General features: G+C 39.8%; 1 protein-coding gene across 1 annotated transcript in view; it reads right to left on the minus strand.

The window, feature by feature from the left end:
• Positions 1 to 1,036: 1,036 nt before the first annotated feature.
• The window catches only part of LOC150085599 (condensin-2 complex subunit D3-like), a 154,505-nt gene continuing 128,218 nt past the window's right edge, over positions 1,037 to 27,323 (minus strand). The window contains exon 6 of the mRNA XM_090374612.1: positions 1,037 to 2,977. Coding sequence (XP_090230738.1) covers positions 1,062 to 2,977 — 1,916 coding nt within the window. The 3' untranslated portion in view covers positions 1,037 to 1,061. The remainder of the gene's footprint in view (positions 2,978 to 27,323) is intronic.

Consider the following 27,323-nt stretch of genomic DNA (forward strand, 5'->3'; position numbering starts at 1 on the left):
ACATTGTCTTCCTCAAAGTATAATAAACAAACCAATTAGAGCCATGCATGGGGAGAATGTCTCCTCAGGCTATGCAAACACCAAGGCATATGTGCTTGTAATGCGTTGGCAGGCGTTTTACGCCAGTTTACGTTGTCCTATATGGCATTCGAAGTGCCCATCTAGTTTGCATGCCTTTACCCTCTGCTTCCTGTAAAACTGGGCGTTGGAAGGCATCACCAACACCGCACTTCAAGCACTCATCTAGTATAAGCTCTAAAGGTCTTGACAGACCTTCATTAGTAGGAGTGTCAAAAAGGCCCAGAAAATCAGAATTTGGAGAATCATTTGTTATTTAATTACTTCAATGCCCACATATAAAAACCCTGCTACTTTACTAATGCCAGCTCATTGTTCTGTGGTGTATACAGGCAAATGTAGTGTCTTCAAGACTAATGTAAATGGAACGAGCAATCATATTTTGCATGATTGATGGTTCCCTGAATTCACACACAGTGCATAAGAGTGAGTGGAACTGGATATGAACATTTTTTGGCAGCTTGTCATAGTAGAACAATGCTGAAATGGCATGCTGGTTATGAATGTATTAAACATGATCTCCTATCTCCATAACTAATACGTGTCAAATAATGGTTACAAAACATTTACTTTTATCCATACTCAAAGAGATCACCATGTATTATTAAAAGTAGAAATTAGTAAGGCACTACTGGATTTAAAAATAACATTTTATATGAAGTGAATGGCCAAATTACCATTCTTTTCAGAAATAGTTTTAATATACAAATATTATAGTTACCATAATAGAAAACTGGTAAAATGTCTGTTTATATTAAACTATATAATTACTCTGTATCACAGTATTGGATTATTTCCATTTGACAATATAAATACATAGTACATTTTCTTTTTAAAAAATGAAATTAAATTTCAGTACAAAACATTGATTTGTAGAGGTATCTGTCCTCAATTGATTTTCTTCAGGAATGAAGCACAGTCATTTACATCCTGATTTAAATAACAGTTTGCAGCTAGATTTTTTTTTTTTTTTTTTATCAGAATTAATTCCTTTGGGGGCCACTTTTCCTAACACTGGCTGCAGTTTTTTCTAGGCAAACTACAGGTCTCAAAAATGACAAGTGTTTATGAAAAGATCTGTGAGATGCAACTGGAGTAGTGCTGAATGAAGGTATATTAGAAATTTGTGGTGCACTTGGAAAGCACTTATTATTTTGATTTAAAATCTTCTCTATAAATTCTGGATCAAGTTTCTCTAGACAAACTATTGGCTGTAATTTCACTATTTTTTGACAGATTTTTGGAGATTCAAAAGTAGGACTAGAATTTGATGCAGAACTACAACTTTGTTGCTTGATTACCAAACATTTATTGTTTCCATTTTCATTCCAGTTTCTATTAGATGTCTCACAAATTTGACTGTGACTATTTTCACAGTACAGACTTCTTTCTTGCAAAGTATTTATTAAAGCTGGATTTAATCTTTCTATGCAAACTACTGGAATAAGTGTAGAAAATTTGTCTGTAAGTCTACTTTTTGAAGACTGTGATAACTGCTTGTGATTGTTCTGAAGTTTAGGTGTGGTCTTATCACTTTTCACAGAAGAAAGTATTTTATGACAAGTTCTTTCCTTTCCATGTAATTTATTGTCTCTGCTATCATTTTGTAACATTCTGGCATTTTCACATTTATTAATAACAACAACTGCCTCTTTAACCACTGACTTGGTTCTTTCTACAGATTTTAACAAAGCAGCTGATAATGACTGTTCAATTGTAGTTCGTGATTGAGCATTTGTATTTTTACAGGGCGTCCGATTTTCAATAAAAATTGCAGAGTCCACAATATCATCCTTCCTTTGTTGCTTTTCAGACCATCGAAGATCAAATTCAATTTCATTTGCAAGCTGCCTATCAGTAGACATTATCTCTTTTACCTCATTCTTATAATCCTTGAATAATTCATGCAAAAATATCATTAAATCCTTCAAAAGAGGAGATTTAATCATTTCCAAAGTATGCTTCAGTGCAATAACTATTGGCACAATATTTTCAATAACAGTTTTCCTTACAACTTGAGATATGGTTTTTCTTGCAGTTGCAGCAATAGCTACAACAACTTCGTTTTCTTCCAACTCCTCTTGTGGGCATGTCATTAATGAAGACAGTTTTATTTCTTCTGAGCATAAAATACTTAATGTGTCTTGCACAAGGCAGGTACTATCTTGATTAAGAGGTATCACATTTTCTGTTATAGCAGCAAGAATATCTTGGCATAGTTTACGATTTAAAGTAAATCTTTCTTCATCATTCATGTATTCTAACATGAATTTATAAATTACCATCCGTTTATTTTTATTCTGCACCCCTGGTAGTCCAAAAAGACTGATTTCTTGTTCACTGTGGTCAAAATTATTATATGTTCCATGATCTAAATAGCAATTCAAGTAAAAAATACACTCAATGAAATGCTGATAAAAAATATGTGGATGCCGCTGAAAAAGTAGATGTCCAAGACTATACTCTGCAAAACTGCAAATTTCTTGATCAGCATCTACAAGTGTTATTAACATGCGAAAGAAAACCGTTCCTTTCCATTTGATATAATCTTCTTGAAGTAGCTGAGTCAAAAGAATTAATGTTTGCTGCCTAACTAATAAAGATTTATCTTTCAAACAAGATGTAATATTTGAGATATATGGATCAACCAACAACGGATAACGGATACATAAATCAGCCATAATAACAACTACATTATTTTTCACTATAGCACATTCTGATGATTCCAATTCTTTAGCCAAAGCAGCAACCGAATTCTTTGCAACTTCTTCATTCTGGAGACATATCTTACCAAGAGTAATAAAAGCGTGAGCTCGAACTTTTCGAAAGGAAGGCAATTTCAGCTGTGACATACTTGTTTTGGAATAAATTTGGTTTGTTTTAAAGTTTCCAGAAGAGGCTGTGGAGAAAAAATAACCATAATTAGGAATCCATAAAATTTTAAATATTTTCAATTTTATTATTATATTTTAATTTCATGTCTTTGAACTACACACACATTTTTTAAAAGATAATCCTATTAACTCCAAAATGGTCCTCAATTTACAAACATAATATCCAGATCTCGGGTGGTGATAATGGGGAAATAGAACAACAGATCTTTCCATTATGACAAAGCAAAATGGATTAATTAGAATTGCAGGTGTGACAAATGTTTATTTGTTGGTATTAACATGCATTTATAACGTAAGCTTTATCTGTTTTGAATGGTTATCGATTAATGTTGTTGTTGTTGTTGGTGGTGGTGGTGGTATTTGGCTTAACGACACAAGGGCTACTGAGGCCAAATTGTGTCTGTTCATAGTTTAGATGTTAAATTAAATACTCCTGTATAGGCCAATACATTTTAAAAAGATTATAAATTCTTCTATGTTTGCATAATTTCCAAGGATATGAGTTAAATCAGGTGAGACGTTCAGCCTAGAGAGTGACTGAAAAGAGGTTGAACGTATGGTTGAATAAAGGGGGCAATCAAACAGAAAATGCCTAACAGTAAGTTGACTGTCACAGGATGAACACTGGGGTGGATCTTCTCCCAGTAGCAGGAACAGGTGGGTATGATGAGTGTGTCCAATTCTAAGTCTTGCCAGTACTACTTCCTCTCGTCTGTTTCATCGAAAGCCTGAGAGCCACAGCTTTGGTTCTGGCTTTATCTGGTAAAGTTTATTGTTGGCGTTAATTTTCCAGATCTGTGACCAGTTTTAGTAACTTGTTTTGCAAATAACAGGCTTATTCAGTGTTAGGAACGTGAGGATGTTCTGTGACAGCTGGCTGAGAATGCTTAGCTGCGAGATCCGCACTTTCATTTCTGGGAATGCCAGAATGGCCAGGGATCCAGCAAAAACTGATTGAACACACTGCAGGAAAATAGCTGAGAATGAATGTTTCAAGGTAGGATGAGAAGATGAGAAATTCTTCCTTATGGCAGACACTGAGGGCGTCGGTGAAACTTATGCCAGGTGAGATAGAAAGTTCAATAATTTTACTAAGTGCTAATTTGATGGCATATAATTCGGCTGTGAAAACGCTGCAGGCTAATGGTAGTGAGGCTGTAACCATATGAGAAGGGAAAACTGCAGCAGCACCAACCGTACTGGCTTTTTTTTGATCCATCAGTATAGATTTTACAGGCACAGGAGTTCAGAGTAGTGTGAGCTAAGTGCAACTGCCTGATATTAAACAAAGGTACAGTATTCTTCCCCCGCTCCAGAAAATGTGTATCATGCGAGGCAGAAACAAATGTCCAAGGGGGAACAGGTGCAGTTGTGTCCTGAAAAATATCGCTTAAATTGATATTCCAACTCTGGGAAAGTTCTTTAATCTTGAGTGAAGGTCTGTTTTCATTTGGCTTTCATATAACAAATCCCACCAAGTATTATAGAGATACTCTCAACTGGGGTGCGATGGAAGACTGTATCTTAGCTACGTAGTGGAGCAGTAATGATTTCCTACGAAGATGTAATGGAGGATCATGTGCTTCGATATAAAGATTCTGGATTGGAGAAGTCCTAAAAGCACCCAACGCAGCCCTGAGAGCACTGTGCTGGATAACATTTAGATGTTGTAAAGTAGTGCTCCTGGCAGAGTCATAGACTGGACAACAATAATCTAGCCATGAATGGATTAAAGTTCTATAAAGATGCAGTAGAGTATACTGATTAGCGCCCCATGACATAGCCGAGACTGATCGCAGTATATTCAGATGCTTTAGACATGTATTTCTTAAATGAGAGATGTGAGCTTGCTGTCTAATATCAGTCCAAGAAATTTAACGGCACTTACAAGCGGGTTTGAATATTGTTTATTTGTAGTTCCGGATCGGGATGGAGAGCTTGCTCCTTGCAAAAGTGAGTGACGGTGCATTTCTTTTCTGATAGTCGGTAGCCATTCCGTGAAGTCCAGGATTGTATTTTGTTAATAGCAAGTTGGAGCTGTAGTTCGATGGTATTCATACTGTGAGACTGACAGGAAATGGTAAGGTTATCTGCGTACATGTAAGTTTCAATAGTTTTTGGGATATCTCATGTTATGCTGCTAATTCGGATTGAAAATAGTGTTGGACTAAGTATCGATCCCTGCAGGACTACTTCTTCCTGAATGTGAGATGCAGAGAGTACGTTTTTATATTGGACCTGAAAAGAACGCAATTGCAGAAAATAACGAATTATTTTCGGCAAATGGCCCCTAAGCCTCAGATAGTAAAGGTCCATAATAATCCCATGACGCCATGTAGTGTCAAATGCCTTTTCAAGATCTAGGTTGACCATGACTAGATGTCGTTTCATGACAAAGGCATTGTGAATATGAGATTCGGCTTTGATAAGCACGTTCAGTGTTGATCTATTCTTCCGAAAGCCATATTGATGATCTGGAAGGAGATTCTGTGACTCTAGGATGTAAATGAGCCTAGTATGAATCATCCTTTCGAAAAATTTTCACATGCGGCTTGTAAGAGATATTGGCCTGTAATTTTCAAAACAGGAATGATCTTTTCCTGGTTTTGGTAAAGCAATAATGAAAGAATGACACCAAGAAGGATAGTCATATTCAGTTATAAAAGATTAACACGGTACTCAAATCCTCTTCAAATAAATGTTTCAGCATAACGTAGCGCACTCCATCTGGGTCTGCGGCACTATTTGAAGATCTGTTTAACGATTCTTGAAGTTCTATGAGTGTAAAGGGTTGGTTGTACGGGAACGAGCGGCGTGTGAAAAAGTTGATTTTTTGTCTTTCTACGTGAGCTTTGATGTTCTGAAAAGTGGATGCATAGGAGGCAGAAGCAGAGATTGTAGCAAATGATTCTGCAAGTGCATTAGCAACTTCTTCAGCTGTAGATAGGTCTTTCCCTTTTCAATGAAGTATTTGAGAGGGCAGACAAGCGAATTTCCCATTTAGTGCCTGTATTCTTTTCCAAATGAGGCATGTGTCGATGTCTTTTGTGATTGTTGAGGCAAAAGCAATCCACGAGTCTTGTTTCGCTTTCCTTCTAATTTGCCTTGCTTTTGCTTTAAGCCTTTTATAAGCAATAAGGTTATTAGTGGTGGGATTATTAGGGAAATTATTCCAAGTTCAGTTTTTTTTCTGTTTCACAATGAAGCAATCTGTATTCCACCAGTGATTTCGGTGATTGTGATATGTTCTGGAATATAGGTATTAGCAGCAGTCAGAATCTGATTGGTGATGTAAGTATTTACATCATCAATAGATTCTTTTTGAACATAAAGTTAGTCTAGAAATATTTGAGCAGAATAGCCATCCCAGTTCGCCTTTTTAAACTTCCAAGTGGATCTTTGATTAGGATTTGGAGTTACCCCTATTTGTAAGGAGCAAATAATCGGAAAGTGATCGCTGTTAAAAGGATCTGTTAATACACACCATGTCATGTTTGGAAAGATGGATGGTGAGCAGATTGGAAAGTCAATTTCAGAAGTAGATCCTGTAGGTAGGTGGATGTAGGTAGGAGATCCAGAGTTTAATAAATTCAGATCATTATTATTTATAAATTCCTCAATCAACTTGCCTCTTCTGTCCATTGTAGCTGATCCCCACAATGGATGGTGTCCATTAAAGTCACCAAAAAGACAAATTGGAGTTGTGTAATGAGATTGTCAAGTTCTGAAAGGGCAAGTGGTACAGATGGTGAAATATAAATCGAAACAATGGTAACTGAAATACCAACTGCAATCCGAGCTGCCACAGCTTCTAGGGTGGTTCTTAATTGGATTGGTCCGTGCATGGTATGTTAGAATTTACAAGAATGGCTACTCCTCCACAGGCAGGAAACTCTGGGCTCCTAGGCGAAACTTGGGGTGACAAGAATGTTTCCTGTAGGCATATACCTATAGCAGGAGTGGCCAACTTAATTTGTGATGCGATCTACTTTTTTCCTTCAAAATGTGCCACGATCTACCATCTCAAAAATTTCATTGCACAAGGTGCACAAATCGAGGGATGACTGTCATCGTGATTGACCGAAATTAAATCCGCGATCGACTCATTGGCCACCCCTGACCTATAGGATTGAATTGAGAGATTAAATCCCTTAAGTCACCAGAATGGCTGCTTAGTCCTCTACAGTTCCACTGTATGATGTTAGGCATTATTTTGGTTTGGCTGAGGATGATTCATCTGACTGTTTTTTTGTATGCAGAGTATTTTTTTTTCCTTTTTTTGGGAATAAGGGGCATCCGGTATTCATAGTGTCATTGGCATGGAGTTCTAGGATAGGTTCTTCATAATTTGGGTGTATATCCACTTCCATAGTGTTGGTGGTGGATCAGTTTCCTTACAGTCTTTAGTAGGTTTAAACTTTTCTGTGTCTGTTTGTTATTTGGTTTTTAGGAGCATTAGCAACTAAGGCCATATTGCTCTGGGGACATGCGGTGGTCATTCCCTGACCTTTCCACATCCTCCGTATTTGGTGATCATGGGATCGAACCCTGGTCTAATCAAGAAGCGTGTGCTACGCACTGCTGCTCCTGCCCACTTGGCTATGGAGGTGCCTTTTCTGTGTCATTCGAAACTGTCAGAGTATCGGTTAGGATACTAATTGGGGTGTTGGTGGCATTGCTAGTTTTAGTTTTAGAATTATCTTTTCCAGTGGTTGATAAAGTTACTTTTACCCAGTTAGATAGCGAGACGTTGGGCAGCATTGACACATCTGTTTGAATTGCAGTTGTATGAAAACTGGGTGCGAGAGGCGTAAGATGGACTAGGCATGGTCAACATTATTTGCCTGCGTGCCTCAGGATGTGACTTCATGTTCTACTTTGTATTTTTGGATTTTCCTACCTGTTTTCCACAATTCACATGATTTAGAAAAGGCAGGGCATGATTTAGAAAAGGCCTTTGCAGTTGGGGCAATTGGGAACTGCTGCTGGACAATCTGCTTGTGTATGATCTTTTGATCCACAAATAGGACAGATGGCATGCCTGCTGTGAATGGCCATATTTCTGGCACTTAAAACAGCAGAGAGGATTTGGGATGTATGGGCAAATTCGGCAGTTTAAATATCCAGCTTTTACTAAGGATGGCAAATCAGGAGTGCTAAAAGTTAAAATGATGGATCGAGTTGGAATGAGATTTTCATCTTTTTATGTCATAATTCTTTTAGCAGTGATTACCTTTTGATGGCTAAGTTCTTGAACTAATTCCTTCTCAGACACTGTAATTAAGTCCCATTCTGTGATAACTCCTTTAGATGAATTTAAGGTATTGTGAGGAGTAACAGACAATGGCAATCCTCCAACTGTTGTCGTCTTTAATAGCCACTCAGAATGTTTGGATGTGGCTGTTTCAACCAGATCTCCTGATTGTAGTTGCTTCACCATTTTTGGTGATCCTGCAATAGATTCTAGATGTCTTTGAATCATAAATGGTGATAACTTGCCTACGAGCTGCGTGGACAGAGAGTGTATCACCAGAAAATTAGGGATGTCTGGACACTGCTTCTGTATGAGGCCTTTTTGGTTGACTAGTGTTTTCATGACAGGATACTTGTCTTGAGCTTGAAGGCTCTAAGGGTGGAAAATTGTTAGAATCCATGATAGCTCCTTTTGGCCCTGGGAGTTTATCTTTACCACCCAGGTTACCGGCCCTGCCAGGGGGAGGCAGGAACAGTGCCACGAGGTGACCAAGTGGCTGAGTTAGTAAGTTAGTACTAATAGAAAAAAACTGAAAGGTGCCTACTTCTTGTAGTGCGAGAGAGCTACCATACTATAGAAATCAAGAAACCAGTGTTTGAAACTAAAAATAGAAAACTGTTCGCTTAAATGCTCTCTGTAGAAAATGCTTTGAATCGCACTAGAATCGCTTGGCACCTGGGGCTTATCGATTAATCAAGAACCCAAATGTTACATAATGACCTATCTCTGACATTTGTTTGTATATCTGATGCAAAGTCCTTAAGACTATAATTATTATTTACTTAATTCCCAGTGCAATATTTTTGATTGTTTTTATTATACAAAGGGTACTAGGAAAGTTTTGCAATACAGCTTTGTTTATTTAATTTTTTCAAAGTAATTTCCTCTACATTCAATACACCTCTCCATCCTCCGAAACCAATCTTTAAACCAGTTCTGCCAAGTTTCACTAGGGAGTAAAGCACACTCGTTGTCCCAAGCCCGTAGAAGGTCCTCATCACTGGAAAACCGCCTCCCTTTTAGCTTCATTTTCACATGCGGGAACAGTGCAAAGTCGCAGGGAGCAAGGTCTGGACTGTAGGGAGGGTGCTCGAGAAGTTTCAGTCCTGTCGTGGTCAAAATATTCGGTGCAGGCTTTGGCGCGGTGAGCTGCAGCATTATCGTGATGGAGCCCAGGTGTTCATTCTTGACTTTGGCCACAGGTTCTTCATAGATCCAATGACTTTAGGCAGGCATTGTTCAGTATACCACTTAGCTGTGACTGTCTTCTGCGTGTCCAAAACGACACGTTCCACAATTCCACTCGATTTGAAAAATACAGCTATCATTTTCTTCTTTACAGATCGGGATTTTCTGACAATTACGGGTGTGTCATCATCATCAAAGACCCAAACTTTGTTTTGAGCCTTGGTCGGCAGATCGTAATAGTACAGCCAAGTCTCGTCACCTGTCACGATGTTGTTCACATACCGAGATTGTCCCTTATCAAACTTTTTTAACATCTCCCGGCACCAAGTCACACGTCGTGTCATCTGCTCTTCAGTCGGTTGATGCGGCACCCAGAGAGACCAAAGTTTCTTCATGTGCAAATGATCTTGCAGAATCGAACGAATTGCTGGTGCATTTAGGCCCAAACTATCCTCTATCTGTTGGTAGGTCACTCGCCTGTTTTCGTCAAGCATTTTCCTCACAGCAGTAACGTTTTCCTCCGTAACTGACGTTCATGGCCTTCCCGGCCTCTCAGAATCCTCCAGAGTGAAATTTCCCCTTTGGAATTCTCTATACCACCTGATGTACGATGTGGACAATCATCATCTATTGCAAGAGTCATTTCTTCTAAGCACTGGCCTATGGTTAAACCACGCACGAAATTATACCGCAAAACTGTCCTCATCTCATTTCGTGACCACGATGCCATCGCAAGCACTTTACACTCTCACTACTAATGAATAACTGAGCCCCATCGACTTGGCGCGGCGGCTACTATGCACGTATGAACATGTCTCAACATGCAGCAACAAGCAGCTTCCTGTGATTCATTGTTGCGTCATATTGCAAAACTTTCCTAGTACCCTTTGTGTATATATATATATATATACAGGGTGTTTCAGTTAAACGTTTCAGAACTTCTAAGAGGGGTAGGGTACATCCTGACAACTCGAAATCATATAGCAATGTGGGGTTGGAAATGCTTTCCTGAAGCGGTGTTGTACACAGAAGCACCATAAAAAGAAAAGAGACCGTAAGTGAGAAATAGTTTTAATAATACATGAAAAGAAGCAAAAGGTACATGGATTAAAGTAAGTGTTCGAAGTTTCTTCAACCTCGTATTGCTTTCGCACAGTGGTACCTTGGAAAATGTGCTACAAATCCCCTTTTTCCTGCTGAAGTGTTGTTTTCCGATGAGGCATCCTTCACAAGGGAAGGAATTTTCAACACGCATAACGACCATATCTGGACGGTCGAGAACCCGCATGCAATACGACATCGTGCAGCACAGATTCGATTTTCGGTCAATGTATGGGCCGGTATTATGGGAGATCACCTCATCGGATCTTACCTGTTACCGTGTCGTTTAACCGGACCTATCTACTTGATCTTTCTGCAGCAAGTATTGCCACAACTTTTGAGAGATGAACAGATTTCTGCATCGACGCAACAGACAATGTGGTTCCAACACGATGGAGCCCCTGCCCATTATAGCAGAGATGTTCGTAACTACCTGGATGTCACATTTGGTCAACAGTGGATCGGACGTGGTGGTCCCGTGCGTTGGCCTGCTCGGTCACCCGACCTATCATGTCTTGATTTTTATTTCTGGGGTCATATGAAATCGCTAGTTTATGACACCCCTGTTGACAATGCTGAGGAGCTGGTCGCAAGAATCGCAGTAGCTGCCGAAAAAATTCGAAATTCGCCTGGAGTATTCCAGAATGTTCGGATGTCCATGCGTCGGAGATGTGAGGCGTTCATTGTAGCCCGTGGAAGAAACTTCGAACACTTACTTTAATCCATGTACCTTTTGCTTCTTTTCATGTATTATTAAAACGATTTCTCACTTACGGTCTCTTTTCTTTTTATGGTGCTTCTGTGTACAACACCGCTTCAGGAAAGCATTTCCGACCCCACGTTGCTATATGATTTTGAGTGTCAGGATGTACCCTACCCCTCTTAGAAGTTCTGAAACGTTTAACTGAAACACCCTGTATATACAGTGGATTCCGGTTATTTGGGCCACCGGTTAATCGGGGCAGCCATTTATTTGGGGCAAATCTTAAAAAACAGAAACCAGTCGAGAAAATAGCCAGGGTTTACTTCGCTTAATTGGGACAGCATGCCGTTTAATCAGGGCAGGAGACCGCAGCACTGGAGATTACCCTACGACTGTCTCCGACGGTATCACGTTGTTTGTTGTTGTTTGTTATTTGGTTTTTAGGAGCATTAGCAACTAAGGCCATATTGCTCCGGGATATGCGGTGGTCAATCCCTGACCTTTCCGTATCCTCCGTATTTGGTGGTGACGGGCTCGAACCCACGGTATCATGTGGTTCGGTCGAAATTCTGGAGGTCACAACCATAATAAAAACAATTAGCAGTCACCTGTTTATTGGGCTTTTCTGTTAGTGAAATCTATCATAAACGGACAGTAAACTAGATCTTACTGAATTTGCAATAATACTGACAGCTGGAATTCTGTGGGTTATTATAATGAAATGTGTTTACACTTCCATGAAATCTTCAATCATATAAAAAAATTAATTTTCAGATCTTCTCTTCATTCCTATTTTTAAAGCTTTGTAACTCGTTACTCTGTTTTCACTTGCGCATATTGTGTTACTTGCAATTTGTGTGTGCCATGTTCTTTGTTATTGATTGCTTATCTTTTTACTGTTTTAAATTTTAACCCCCCACCCCGCCCACAAATGTCAGTGAACAGAAATGTCAACTAGTTCGTATGTACATATTACAGTGTGTATTAATTATTCTGACTATCACGTATATTCTTCTGATTTTCACGTATCACTTAATTTTTTAATTGGTAAGGTAATAAAGGGTAAATTTGTGCTTAATATATTTTTGCTTTTATAGCCTGTGGATAATATTCCTCCTATTTTTGCTAATTAGAATTAAAATTCAATTCACAAACGTGATCACAATGACCGGCACTTACTGCACATCGTATAGTGAACGGTACTTTACTATTTTGAGTTCGTCGTAACGTGATTTGATTGTACAGTGAACCAATTGTAAAGGGGGGAGAGGTACATTGTATTTTTAACTATTTATGTGAAACTTCGGATAATTGGGGCAGCCGCTTAATCGGGCCAAAATGCACTAGACCCGATGTGTCCCAAATAACCAGAATGGACTCTGTATGTATATATATATATATATAAAATTCTCTCCTGAGTTTGCCAACAACTGAAATAATGCAAGCTGAATCTAAGACCAAGCTTTGAGGTAGATGTAGCAGTTCACTTTAAAGAAAAGAAGGGAGTTATAAGACCTGAAGATTAAGATTCTGAGATGAGTGTGGAGGAGGCTTGAAAGAATACAATGGACAGATAAAGTTAGAAAATGAAGAAGTACTAAGGAAGGTAGAAGTATGTAAAGGCTATAAGGAAAAGAGAGACAAACTGGACTGAACACATAGTGAGGGGTGTGTGGGTACAATTTTTTAAGGAAACACTCCATTTCTCCTTTATGAGAGAAAGGAGAAATGGAGTGTTGAATTAGTTGGCTGATGGATATATCATGGGTTGAAGGAGAGGGCTTAGAGACAGGGAATGGTGGAGTTCTGAGTTCTGGCCATCACAGACAACATAACAAAAGAAAAAAATTTCTATGCCCAAAGGGACCAGAAAAGTTCCCAACTTTATGGTGACTGCTTTATCACATTTAATGATGGTCTGCACATTTTTACACAATACACAATTTTTTTTTTTTTTTATGGGGTTCAAAAACCAATGCATTATCAAGCCAAGATAATGTTTTAAATTTCTGTTACTCAAATTAATTTTAACACTGGCTTCTTAATTTCATTACATGATTTCAGAAACAACCTTCTCCTTGCAGTTCTGTTCTATTTCAGCTTTCTTTCTACAAGTTGGCAGGCCTTTCAGAACAATCAAATCTGTGTTCAGTGTAGAGGTGAAGATGATTCTATTCTCTAGGAGTTGACATGGAATTTTTCTTGCAGATTTTTGTCCACTCTTCCACTGTACGCTCATAAAAACAATATTTTCTTTAACTGAAGCCATCTATTGCTTTGCATACACCAACAATTTCAGTGTTTTTTGACATTCCTTTAGTCCTAATTTTAGTAGCCTTCCTAGAGGTAATATCAATTTTTTTTCCTGTCATCCCTATTTTGAAGAGCTAAATCACTTCAACAAAATTACAGGATTGCACTTACAAACAGAACAGCTCACTGATGGCTCAGAGCACACTGCCTTAAAATGCATACAATCTACCATAATGCATACAGAATAGAGTGGATTAATGTGTAAAGTTGTAAGACGTGACTGATGTCGAATAACAAACAATACCAGTCCCAACATGAGCAACCTGAAGCAAATACTGTCACTGTGGTGAATAGTATTTGGCAGGTCAGTCTGTTGGCTGTGAAATGCCAATTCTTGGTTTTATGATTATTGTGGTCTGTCTCTCTCCAAGATTGATAAGTTTTTTGCAAAAGTACAGTAAAATACACTTTCAGTATGGACACTAAACTATCAACAGAATTATTTTAAAGAACAAATCTTACTGGCTGAAGGAATGTGGCAAAGAATAATAGCCCAGTGATCAGCACTTTAGTAAGAAGAGCACTTGTAATTAGCTTCTAAACTGATCAGGGAAATAAATATTCAATAAATATTCAATCTTCAATTGAATACATTCCATGACACTGTTTATCTTATGAAGCTTTGTTTACATGCAGGAGTAATTTATCATTTCTTGTGCTTTTTAAAGTTTGTCTTCCTTTGGTAGGGTTAATATTTAAATTATAATTAAAAATATAGATAAAAGTTAATCAGGGAAAAATTTTAAAAACTTTTAATTTTCACACAGTTTAATGATGAACAGACTGTCCAATATCATAGTATAGCATTAGCATTAGTAGAGGCATATGATGCAAGAAAGCAAGCTTATGCAGCATCAGCCAAAAAAAAAAAAAAAAAAAAACTTCCCATTTCACTGATCTATTCATTCCAAATGTTTGTCTACTTCTGCCATGAATTTCTTTAAGCTATCAACTTCCACAACAACAAATGGAAGTTTGTTCCAGTAATCAACTACCTGCTGGCTAAAGGCAAACTTCTGCACACCTGTTCTACAACTGTCTTTCCTCAGTTTGAATCTATGCCCCCTCAGGTTTGTAATCTGAGCAAGAGAAAATCCCCTCAGCATTAAGCCTGCCCAATCCTTTCAAGGCCTTATATACCTCAATCAGATCGCCTTGCAGGTGCCTAGTCTCCAGATGCTGCAATTTGCAGAACTTAAGCCTTTTTTCATAAGAGCACCCCCTTTGTTCCCTTCACCAGTCTTGTTGCCCTTCTCTGTTCTCGTTCTAGCAACTCCCTTCCTAAAATGAGGCCTCCAGACCTGTATGCAGTACTCAAGGTGTGGCCTGACCACTGACTTATACAAGGGGTTAATCACCTCCTTATCCCTGCTAGCAAAATTCATTTATATCACTGACAAGACCCCATGACCTACTCTGGAAGCCTTTCTGCACTGCTCAGAAAACTTCATATCTGACTGCACAATTACCCCAAGGTCTCTTTCATTGTCCACTACCCTGACTGTAACACTACACAGTTGGTACAATGTTAAACTTCAGTTGCCACTTCTCAGCCCATCTACACAACTTTTTCAGATCCTTTTGCAGCAGCAAAAGGATCTGGAAAAGTTGTGTAGATGGGCTGATCATTACTGTTATTAACAAATCTGCCAACCTTGCATCATCTGCAATCTTTGACATTACGCTTGATATACCTTCATCAATATCACTGATAAATATACAAAACAACGAGCCCAACACCGAACCCTGAGGGTCACCACTAATAACATTAGTCCACGTAGAGCAGTACCCACTGACCACCATTCTCTCTCTTCTCCCACTCAACTTACCCATAATGCCATACTGTTCCAATTTGTAAAGCAGTCTTCCATGTGCAAAAGTATCAAAAGGTTTCCTAAAATCAAAGGATATGATATCAAAATTATTTTATTGCATCCAGTTCCATTTGTGACTATATTGTAGTATCCAAGCAAATTGGTCAGACAGGACTTCCCCTCAACAAACCCATGCTGTGTCTGTAATTATTTGTGTCACTCTTTGATCCCCCTTTGTGAAATGAAGATACATTTGCACATCTCCAGTCCGTGTGGACATCTGTGAGTCCAAGGATGCTCTCATAATTATGGCTAAGGGTTTCTTTACTTATTTCGCTGCCTCCTTTAATATAACTGGATAGATCCCATCCACCCCAGGTGCCTTTCTTATGTTTAACTTCAACAATTTCTCCTCCAATTTGCTGTCAGTTACTAAATCATTTAACTCCCTGTTATAGTTTGATAAACATCTGGCCCTCTTCTCCTTGAATAACTCCTCATTCGTGAATGTAGGTGCAAAATACTTATTCAGTTTATCGGCTACCTGAGAATGATCATCTACAGTCAAACGATTGATATCATGTGGACCAATCTGATTCATCCCCTTCCTTTTAGAGTTTATATAAGTAAAGAAATCTTTGCTGTTTTTTTTTGCTTTGCCAAAGATTTTTCGTAATCTGCCTTCGCTTGCCTAACCTTCTTTTTGAGGACGCCTCCGTAGCCAGGTGGGAAGGAGCAACAGCGCATACCACATGCTTCTTGATTAGACCGGGGTTCGAACCCATCACCACCAAATACGGAGGATGCGGAAACGTCAGGGAATGACCACTGCATATCGCGGAACAATATGGCCTTAGTTGCTAATACTCCTAAAAACCAAACAACAACATGCATACCTTCTTTTTGATTTGATTACTGACCAGCTTGTATCTACCACAGGCTTCTGTGTCGCCTGACAATTTATGTGCATGCCATGCATTTTTATTCTCTGCCACGAGTCTCATTAGTTCATCTGACATACATTTGGGCCTGAACCTAGAGCAGTATTTCTTAGTTGGAACAAAAAGCCTAGTAGCTTCCAAGATTACTTCCTTGAATGCTTCCCATTTAGAATTTGCTGTTGGTAACATAATCAGTTGGTCCCACTGTATAGAACCTAAAAAAATCTCTGAGACCACTGTAGTCACCTTTATGAAAACAAAAACTCTTCCCTTTACTCCTGATCGTAGTTACATCTTTAAGTAAATCCCACATCAATACACTATGATCACTGCTACCTAAAGGTAAAAAAAAAACTGCTACCCAGTGGTTCCTTTATCCTTTATCTGTAAATTCTTAATGCATGAATAATCACTGCTGATAATCACATCAAGAGTTGTTGCCTCTCTAACATGCTGCTGTAAAAAACAACCATCCAATAAATCCACAAAGGCCTCGCTTGTGTGCGAGTGACCAACTCACAAGCTCCAGTCTTTTAACTGGGAAGTTAAAATGCCGCCTTATAAAACACTCTGATTTACTGGCCCACTCCATTTCTCTGTATAATTGTTCATTGTACTCATCAGAGTCATTAGGGCTAAAACAAACTCCTACCCTCACTTTTGATTTCCCAGTGATCATGTCACATCAAACCGACTCAACGTTGCACTGTTCATAATGGATGCACTTCCCTAGATTTTATGTGTTTCTTAACTAACAGCATAACCCCTCCTCCCTGTCTATCCTTTCTGTACACATTTTACTCCCCAATTCCAATTCTGTATCTCTTATATCTGAGTGGCACCAAGTCTCCGATATTCCAACAATATCTGCCTTTGATGTCTTAACCAGCACTTCAAATTCATCAAATTTGTTTACTATACTCCTAGCATCGGTGTAAATGCATCTGTATACAAGTATACATGCATCTGTTCTTACTCTTAGTTATTCTTACACAGCCCATGTATTTACTTATTTCATGACCCTCAGCAGTTCCTGAAATCCCCAGCAACTGGCTTTCTGGGCTGCCACTCATTCCAATAGAAGCAGCGCAAGAATCATTTCCACCTCTGCCTGTGGCTACTGTTAAAATATTAGTCTGTGAATCCCCCCCAAGCTAGCAGTTTTCCGACCCACCTAACATTGTCTCGATAGCATCAAATATTCTGGCACCCTTTCTATTTAAGTGTATCCCATCCCTGTAAAAGCAATCTCTCCTGTTAACAAGCACAGACCACACTGAGAAAAATTCTACCCCATGAGCCCTGCACAATCTCTCCAGGGCCAAATTGATTGACAAGGCTCTCATGATATACTCCCTCCTATCGTGTCTAGGCAGGATTGCAGACACTTTCAAATTTGACCCTAACTCGTGACTTTTTTCCAGCATTGACCTGTACTGTCTTAATAAATCCGCAGATATCCTACACTTAATGTCATTAGCGCCAACATGTACAACGATATCACCTTTTCTGCCCTTATAAGTTGATATCTGCTCTATGTCATCATCAACTTTTGCCCCTGGCATACATATCCTGGTCCTATTCCACCTATCCTTTTTGCACAGTATATTTTCTGTTTCCCTGACAATTGAGTCACCAACAATAACTAGCTCCTGTGGGACCAGCACATTCTGCCTTGAAGGTTGCCGCTGTGCTGCCTGGTACATAAGAGTGTATTCTGGAGTTGAGTTGGGCAGCTGAGAACTTGATGCCCCCCCCCCATTTTAATTCCTTCGAGGGCATCCTGACTCTTCAAGCTCTCATAGACGCCCATCAGAACACTGAGTTGGCACCTAAGTTCTTCACATTCCCTGCACCTAGCACACACAAAGACATCCTCCATGGCTAGATCATGTTCTGTTCGAAAGATTTGGTTTGGTTTGGTTTTGGTTTTATTGGCGCATTAGCTACTAAAGCTATAATGTGCCAAGACCAGGTCATTTGTAAAAAATTTTAAACTTGCAGTGACCTAATTAGTTAGGTCACTATGTCAAAAGGTATAGCAAATATATAAAAGAAAAATGTAAAAATTTTATATACGAGTAAAAATGTTTATTGAATTTAAAAAGCTAAAAACAGCAGACACATTGTCATTGTCAGATAAAATCTGACTGAGTGTATATGGCTCAGTCAGATGGTTAAAAGCGGTACAACGGATATTGCTAAAATCTGGACATTCAATTAAAATGTGATGAATAGATAAAATGTTGCCACAGTTCTCACACATAGGACAGTCATCTGCCCTCAGCAGAAAAGAATGTGTAAGATGACTATGTCCTATTTGGAGGCGAGCTAGAACAACTTCCTCCTTACGATTCCTGCGCAGGCTAGACTGCCACGGTTCAATTACAGGCTTTATACAATATAGTTTATTTCCAGTCTGTCTATTCCACGAGTCCTGCCATTGGGAGTGTATGTTTTGGTGTATTATTTGCCTGTAGTACGTATAGGGGACTGACAGGCAGCGGTTATTATTGGGAATTGCTGATTTGGCAGTGGCGTCAGCCAAATCGTTTCCCCTAATCCCAATGTGGCTGGGAATCCAGCAGAAGCGGATGTCATATTCGCGTTCATGGAGCACGTGAATCTTCTGCTGAATGCTAGACAGAACTGGATGAGGATTATACCTCAGAGATATTAAAGCCTGTAACACACTGAGAGAGTCAGAATATAAAATGAACCGTTGGTATTGGCATTCACTAATGTGATCCAAGGCTAACTCTATAGCATGCAGCTCTGCAGTAAATATACTGCATTCAGAGGGAATCTGCTCCGATGTAGTGCTGTCTGTAAAGACAGCAGCAGATCCCACGTATGATTCCGACTTCGAACCGTCTGTGTAGACTGGCGAGAAGTCAGAATGTTCAGCTCGGTGTGCTGAATAAAGCTGCAGGTAGACTGATGATGGAGTATCCGACTTTCCCCAATTTCTAAGGGACAAGTCACATGCCGGGACATGAGCAAGCCAGGGTGGAAAGGGTTGCTTTGGTGTTTGGGCAACCTTGTCTACCTTCATATTAAGTTCTTTGAGTAGCTCTTGGAGACGAATACCAAAAGGACGATTGCAAAAGGACGGGTATTGTACAAGTTTTCCCATCGTGGCTCAAAAACGAAGGGCCACGTAGGATGGTCTGGCAGGGATTTCAGTTTTAAAGCGTACTTTAAAGACAACTGCTTACGTCGAAGCGATAACGGTGGTTCGTTTGCTTCGACGTATAAACTCTGGACAGGAGATGTTCGAAATGCTCCAGTAGCGATACGTATAGCGTGATGATGGACAGGATCCAGCCATCGAAGTACACTGTCTCTGGCTGAAGAATATACTTGGGACCCATAATCTAATTTGGATCGCACAAGTGCATGGTAAAGCCGTAGAAAGGGTCTGCACCCCAAGATAAGGAGGAAAGCGAGCGGAGCATATTAAGGGCTCTTGTGCACTTTGTGCGGAGTTGACGAATATGATCCAAAAAGGTTAATTTTTTATCGAATATGAGTCCCAAGAATTTTGTGTTCGCTGCTACTGGAATAGCATTTTGTCCGAGCCTTAATTCAGGTTCAGGATGAAGATTACGCTTGCGACAAAAGTGTACGCAAACGGTCTTCTCCGGCGAGAACCTGAAGCCATTAGCAAGTGCCCAGGAATTCAGACTATCAATGGCTTTCTGCAGTTGTCTTTCAATAACCCTCATGTTGCACGACTGGCAGAAAATGCTAAAGTCATCAACATAGAGGGCATTGTTTACAGTTGGAGGAAGTTGTTCTGTGATGGAATTTATTTTGATGGCAAAAAAGCGTGACACTTAATACTGATCCTTGTGGTACTCCCTCCTCTTGGCTAAAGGAGCGAGAGAGTGAGGATCCCACACGAACTTGGAATGATCGATTGGCTTAAAAGGTTTGAATAAAAAGGGGGAGATGCCCTCTAAGGCCTAGGCTATGTAAATCTTTTAAAATGCCAAATCTCCAAGTTGTGTTATATGCTTTTTCCATGTCGAAGAACACCGACACCAAGTGTTCGCGTTTTAGGAAAGCATCCCAGATGGATGCTTCCAATTTAATAAGATGGTCCAAAGTGGACCGGTTCCTTCGGAAACCGCACTGGATGTTGGAGAGAAGGTCATTTGATTCAAGATACCATATTAAACGAGAATTAACCATTCTCTCCAGGATTTTGCACAGACAGCTAGTCAGAGCAATAGGACGATAATTGGTGGTGACTTTTGGATCCTTTCCTGGCTTAGGGAAGGCAAGAATGATTGCCTTTCACCAGGAGTCCGGAAACTGCCCTTCAGTAAAGATTCTGTTATACAGAGAGAGCAGACAATCCATAGATTTTGGTGATAGATGTTTAATCATTTCATAATGGATGCCATCTGGTCCAACGGCACTTGCTTTGGAAAGAGCGAGAGCTCTTTCCAGTTCCTGAATAGTGAAATCCCCGTTGTAGGGATAAATGCTCTTAGATTTAAAGCTAAGTGCCTGTTTTTCGATTTTATATTTCAGGACCAGGAACTCTGGGGAATACGAAGATGTTGCAGAGATGTTAGAGAATGTTTCCCCAAGAGCATTGGCTATTGCAGTTGAATCTGCAATAGCACATCCATTATAGTCTAGGATTGCAGAAGGGTGGGATGTATATTTTCCCTTGATTTTCCGGATTTTATCCCAGACTACCTTAGAGTTGGTAGACTGGTTAATAGATGATGTAAAACGGATCCACGATTCCTTTTAACTCTGACGGCGGATATATCGTGCTTTGGCTCATGCACGTGTAAAGGCTATAAGGTTGGTCGTGGTGGGATATCGGCAGAATATCCCCCACCTTTGTTTTGAGCCTTTTTTGCTGCTGTGCATTGTGAATTCCACCAAGGTTTAGGAAATGGTGGAAACCGGGCAGATGTTTTTGGAACAGCATTCGCAGCTGCTTGGACAATATTTTCTGTGATGTACTTAACTGCATCATTGATAGGCTCTTGACTGACTGTGCTAAGATCAAAATTTGCCTGATGTTGGAAGGCGGTCCAGTCAGCCTGACCAATCTTCCACCGTGGTAACCTAAATGGAAGACATGGCCTCCCACTGTGTAACAAGGTTATCACGGGGAAGTGATCGCTTCCGTATGGATTCTCCTCCACTTCCCAAGTGAGTGAAGGGAGTAGAGAAGGGGAGCAGATAGAGAGATCAATGGCAGAAAAAGTACGGGTAGGTATGTGGAAGAAGGTGTTTGTTCCAGTATTTAGAAGGGAAAGGTCATTGTCATTGAGCATATGCTCTATGACTCGTCCCCTTCCGTTGATGGTAGCACTACCCCACAGGGTGTTATGTCCGTTAAAATCCCCGAGAAGTAAGGAAGGGGGAGGCAGCTGCATAAGAAGATCATCAAGGTCTGCCTGGGAGATGTCAGTCCCAGGTGGCAAATAAATGGAACACACAGTAAATAGAAATCCCACTGAAAGGCGAATTGCAATAGCCTCTATGCTGGTTGTAATTAGCAAGGGCTGCACTGGGGTCTGGTTACCTACAAGGATAGCCACTCCCCCATGTACAGGGCCATCCACAATTCTATCCTTTCGAAAAAATGTGATGTTGTGCATGGTGGGATCATCATTTGCCTTTAGATATGTCTCCTGCAAGCAAAAGCAAACTGGCTCGTGCTTTTGCAGGAGGGCCTTGATGTCATCAATATTTCGCCGGAATCCACGACAATTCCATTGTAGGAATTTAGCCATTATTTTGGCTTGGTGGGTCCATCAGGCGGCTTCCGAGGTGCTGAGGGCTTACTTTTATCAGTCTTGGATTTATCTTTTTTGGGGAAGAATGGACGCTGTCCCGTGTCCATTTCCTCCTCCGCAAAGAGTTCCAAGACTGAATCTTCGGGTACCTCCTTCTGCTCGACATCCATCTTTTCTTGGGTACTAGGGGCGACTTCCCCTTTCTTATTCTTTTCTTTCATAACTACCTTTGTTACTTGTGGAGCATTAGGAGGTACCGATATAGGAGTGGCAGCTGATTGGCCCTTTTGTGCAGGTTTTTGAGAACTTAACAGATAACGCGCAATGGGAGTGAAAGACTCCTTTGGAGGAATGGTCATGTCCGTCTGAGTTCCGACGGAACATCTCCCTGCTACCTTCTGGGCGTAGGTAGGTTTGTTGATATTCAGGGGTTTGACCAATTTCCTTGCCTCCTGGTATGATATATTTAGCTCTGCCTTCAGCCGTTGAATTTCTTTTTCTTCTTTCCACCTCTGGCATGCTCGTGAGTAGGCCGGATGTTCGCCTTCACAGTTAATACAGGTGGGTTTTGCGGCTGAACATGCTGTTGTTTCGTGGTCCTTTGCACCGCATCGAGCGCATGCAAGGGCTCCACGGCAGGCCATTTGAGAATGTCCATACTTCTGGCATTTAAAACACCGTAACGGGTTCGGAACGTATGGACGCACTGAACAGTTGATGTATCCAGCTTTAATCTCGTCAGGAGGTTTAGGAGAGTTAAAAGTCAGGATAACGGTCCTGGTTTTAACAATTTTTCCTTCCCTTCGCGCAGCAATTCTCTTGACGGCAGTAACTCCCTGTGGTTTTAATTCGGAGCAGATTTCCTCCTCGGTTACGTCAAGAAGGTCCCACTCCAAAATGACACCTCTCGATGAATTGAGTGTTCTGTGTGGTGTCACTGTTATAGGGATTCCTCCAATTGATGTTACTCGGAGTAGATGTTCAGACTGCCTGTCATTTTTTGTTTCAATCAAGAGGTCCCCAGAACGGAGCCTCTTAACTGACTTGGGTGAACCTGCTAACCCATCCAAACCTTTTTGGATAAAGAAGGGTGACATTTTTCCAATCGGTTTTTCACTTGTTGAGTGCATAATTAGGAACCTTGGGACTGGCCCTGATGGTAGTTCGGTTCGCTGCCTCTTATTAGCAATAACGCTATCTGCTTCTTTTTCAATTGTTTCAGATAGGGACCGGGTTGGGGCCCCTGAAGAAGTTAGTTTATCAGGATTCATAGAGTTTTTTATATGGTTCAGTGCCCGGGCTCCCCACCCACCACGGAGCCCAAAGGGACGCCCACTACTCAGCATGCAATAAATGCGCTCGGGAGTGGGACGCCAGGGCTACCCAGACACTATACCCGCACCGCCGCCAGCCTGAATCCTGTCCCTCGGACCATGAGGGTAGGGGCGTGGCATTGACACGGTTGACCCTCGCAGGCGAGCCTACTAGCCGATTGATCCTAGCCGGGCCTTCCAGGACCACCCATCTTGTCGAAGCAGGGCCCCTCAACCACCAGGATCCCCCTTTCCGAATTTCCACGGGTCGCAGCGCACGGCAAACACGCCGGATTCCATTGATGTAAGCCTGGAACCTGGGCTGTGGGCGTTGGATCCCAGTGATGCTAGTCTGGAAGTCCAGCAGCATCACTGGGAGGTCCCCTCACCACGTACAGGTGCCCACGTCGAGGGGCTGTTCAAAAGAGATCTGCAAACATGTTGCATTTTGCACATTTTTTTTTTTTTTTTTAGACTGTGATGCGTTGGATTGTTTGTTATTTGGTTTTTAGGAGCATTAGCAACTAAGGCCATATTGCTCCGGGATATGCGGTGGTCATTCCCTGACCTTTCCGCATCCTCCGTATTGGGTGGTGACGGGCTCGAACCCCGGTCTAATCAAGAAGCGTGTGCTACGCACTGCTGCTCCTTCCCACCTGGCTACGGAGGCACCCGATGCGTTGGAGAATCGTCCCCTACAGTTCTCCCGCAAACCACAGCACTTTAGCTACTTTGCACAAGTTGTTTTGCTGCTCTAGTCTAGGGCATGATTTCTGTTTAATAATAATTATTATTATTAGCCATATGTTGCACCAGCCAAAAAAAAAATTTCCCGCATTACCGTGAAAGAGAGAAGTAGAAGGGAATCACCTAGAACACTTGAGTTGATCTGGTTTAGCACCATCCAGTTCTGTCACTAAAGATTGTAATATATTATAATAGTCCTGAGTTTTGAAGGTATTAGCCATTATAAGTCCATTCATTTCAACTTTTTTTAAGCAGTGATAAATACAATTTAATTAACAATAAAAATTAAAAGGATTTATAAATTTAATTGATTAATTGCCAATACTATACTAAGCTAACAGATTCCTACTACAATCCTATGTATTATGCTATCTAGTTTTACATTAAGCATATATATCTCAACTTGAACAGCGTTCAAATTGAGATATACGTAATGCTATTCCGTATTGATACTACACAATGGTGACAAGTTTCGAACGGTACAAGTTTTACCAATACTAAGTAATAACTCACAAAACCTGTAAGTTCAAAATAAACTAAGTATTGTAGCTAGGAATATAAAGCTACTTCTAGAAAATAAATTAATATGCCAATTTAGTAATATTAATTTACCAATTTAATTTAAAGTAAATTAAATTGGTAAATAAATTAATTAATTTACCAATTTATGGTAAAAATTGAAGAAAAACTTCTCTATCTGCTGGAACCGTAAAAACTTTGCCCGCACCGAGCTAATCTCGTTCTCACTCCTATTATATGCATTGACTGCCAAAAAGCAAGGTAAACATCAGTATTTCCACATCTTATCCACCACCTGAAGAGTTTGCCGAATAACAGATGTTTCAAAATACTTTTTTCTTTTTTTTTCTTGTATGCAAATGTCTTTCCTACTCACAGAGTGAAAATCAAATGGAAAAGTGAGTTGTTACAGACCTGTAAACCTGACTTCTGTTCTAAGGAAAATAATGGAGTCATTGCAGGACCATCTAGACAGAAACGAGAACAGCATGGATTTTTTACGGGGAAATGTCTGACAAATCTGATTAGCTACTACGACACATTAACAAAGGAGCTGGATGCAAAAAAATAATTTTAACATAATATACTTAGATTTCAGTGAAGCATTTGATATTACTGTTTGCGAAAGACTGCCGTACAAATTAAAGCAAGCTACTGCTTTGGATAAATGGATGGCTGAATGACAGAGGTTAGTTATAAATGGGCTCCCTTCTTGGCCTAATGTTATTAGTGGAGTCACTCAAGGTTCAATAAAGTAAAGTGCAGCCATTATCAACCCACTGCAGGATGGACGCCTCCTCAACAATTCATGTTGAGGGAAATGGACCATAATCTGCCACACTGGTCCAGTGCGGGTTGGCAGATCGACCGTATTCAGCAGTCAGGGGCTTGAATCCCGGTCTACTCAAAGAGCGTGTGCTACTGCACTCCTGCCCACTCGGCAAGGTTCAATGCTGAACCCTTACAATTTTCGATATTTATTAATGATATTGACGAAGGCATATCAAGCATATTGTTTAAGTTTTTCTGAGGTTTCTAGTTTAGTTTGAAAAGAGAAGAGCAGCAATTAATTTGGTCAGCATTTTGTTTGTTTACTAATGCTCATATAAGTTAACTATATCATGACTGAAGTATGCAGCATACATACATATATATATATAGTAAGCGCCGGTTATAGTGATCACGTTTGCAAATTGAATTTTGATTCTAATAAACAGCGATCTAATAAGCGAAAATCAACAAATATTATCCAGAGACTATAAAAATAAAGATATAAAGCACAAATTTACACTTTATTACCAAGGGTTTGTTACCAATTAAAAGATACATAAAAATCTGAATATTCTTCTGATTTTTACGTTCCAAACAAAATAAAAATAAATTTATACTTACATACATAGCTTAATTAATATACATATAAATTAAACATAACACTTTGTAATATGATTATAATTTAAAGTAGTCACTTATTTTAGATTGCTTTAAATTATTACTACAAAGTCTATTTATAGATTTTTCAATATTGTATAACAGTCTATATTCACCATCACTTGCACCAGTTTCTTCCAATGCTCTCCTTAAGATGGCTATAGCTTCACGAGTTTGCCATTTTGTAACTGGAATTCATTCAGGTTCATCTTCATTTTCCTCCTCCTCGGTGAAATTATCAGAAACAGACTGGGTAATTTCTTTATCTGTTAAAGCTGTAGTAACTTGTAGATCACCATCTATGTCCACCCAATCATGAAACTCCTGTTCACCCATGTCTTTAGGCTTTTCAATGATCAGTATCGTCACTTAGTTGCCCATCATGAATAATAATCCACATTTTTTGAAACGGTTGCTAATGCAGGTTTCGGAAACTTCATTCCAGGCATTCGTTGTCATGTGAAGTGCATCTAGAACAGTTATCTACTTTGCAATATTGGATGATGTTCCCAAACCATCTATAAACTGGATGATTCTTCGCCTCATATCAGATCTATAAAAGGTCTTAAAGGTTTTTATTATTCCCTGGTTGAGAGGTTGAATCAGTGATGTGGTATTTGAAGGTAGAAAAACTAATTCAATATTTTTGAAAGTCAACTTTGGACGTGCTGGGCAGTTGTTCAAAACCAATACAATTTTTTTGTTTTTCTTATCCAATTTGAAATCCCATTTACGAAGATAATCTTAAAATAAAGAAGCTGTCATCCAAGCATTGGTATTATTGGCATATTCAACAGGCAGCTGTTTTACTCCTTTAAAACACTAGGCAATTTACTCTTGCCGTTAACTAATGGCTTCATCTTGATTGTTCCCGTCATGTTGCATGTTAAAAGAACTGTAATCCTGTCCTTGATCTTCTTTCCTGCAGACTCAGAGGAATTTTTAAAAATCATGCAGTGGTCTGGGGTAGTACAACCCTGTGTCATCTGTATTAAAAATGTCTTCAGGATTATAAGTGCTTAACACAGTTTGCCAAGAGTTTTTCAACCAGGTGTTGGCTGCAGAACTATCAGAATCCTGTTTTTCTCCATGAAGTTTTTCTAAACAATATCAATGCCTCTCCTTCCATCTTGTTAGCCATCTGTCCATCGCTTTAAACTCTTCGTGTAGTTTTTCAGCAAAAACATTTGCTTTTTGAAGAAGAATGCTACAATTGATTGAACATTAAATGAGTTGGCATGTTTCCCTTCATGCTTCCT

The sequence above is a fragment of the Mastigoproctus giganteus genome, chromosome 5, assembly GCF_048544385.1.
Source record: "Mastigoproctus giganteus isolate SK-2022 chromosome 5, ASM4854438v1, whole genome shotgun sequence".
Classification (NCBI taxonomy): domain Eukaryota; kingdom Metazoa; phylum Arthropoda; class Arachnida; order Uropygi; family Thelyphonidae; genus Mastigoproctus; species Mastigoproctus giganteus.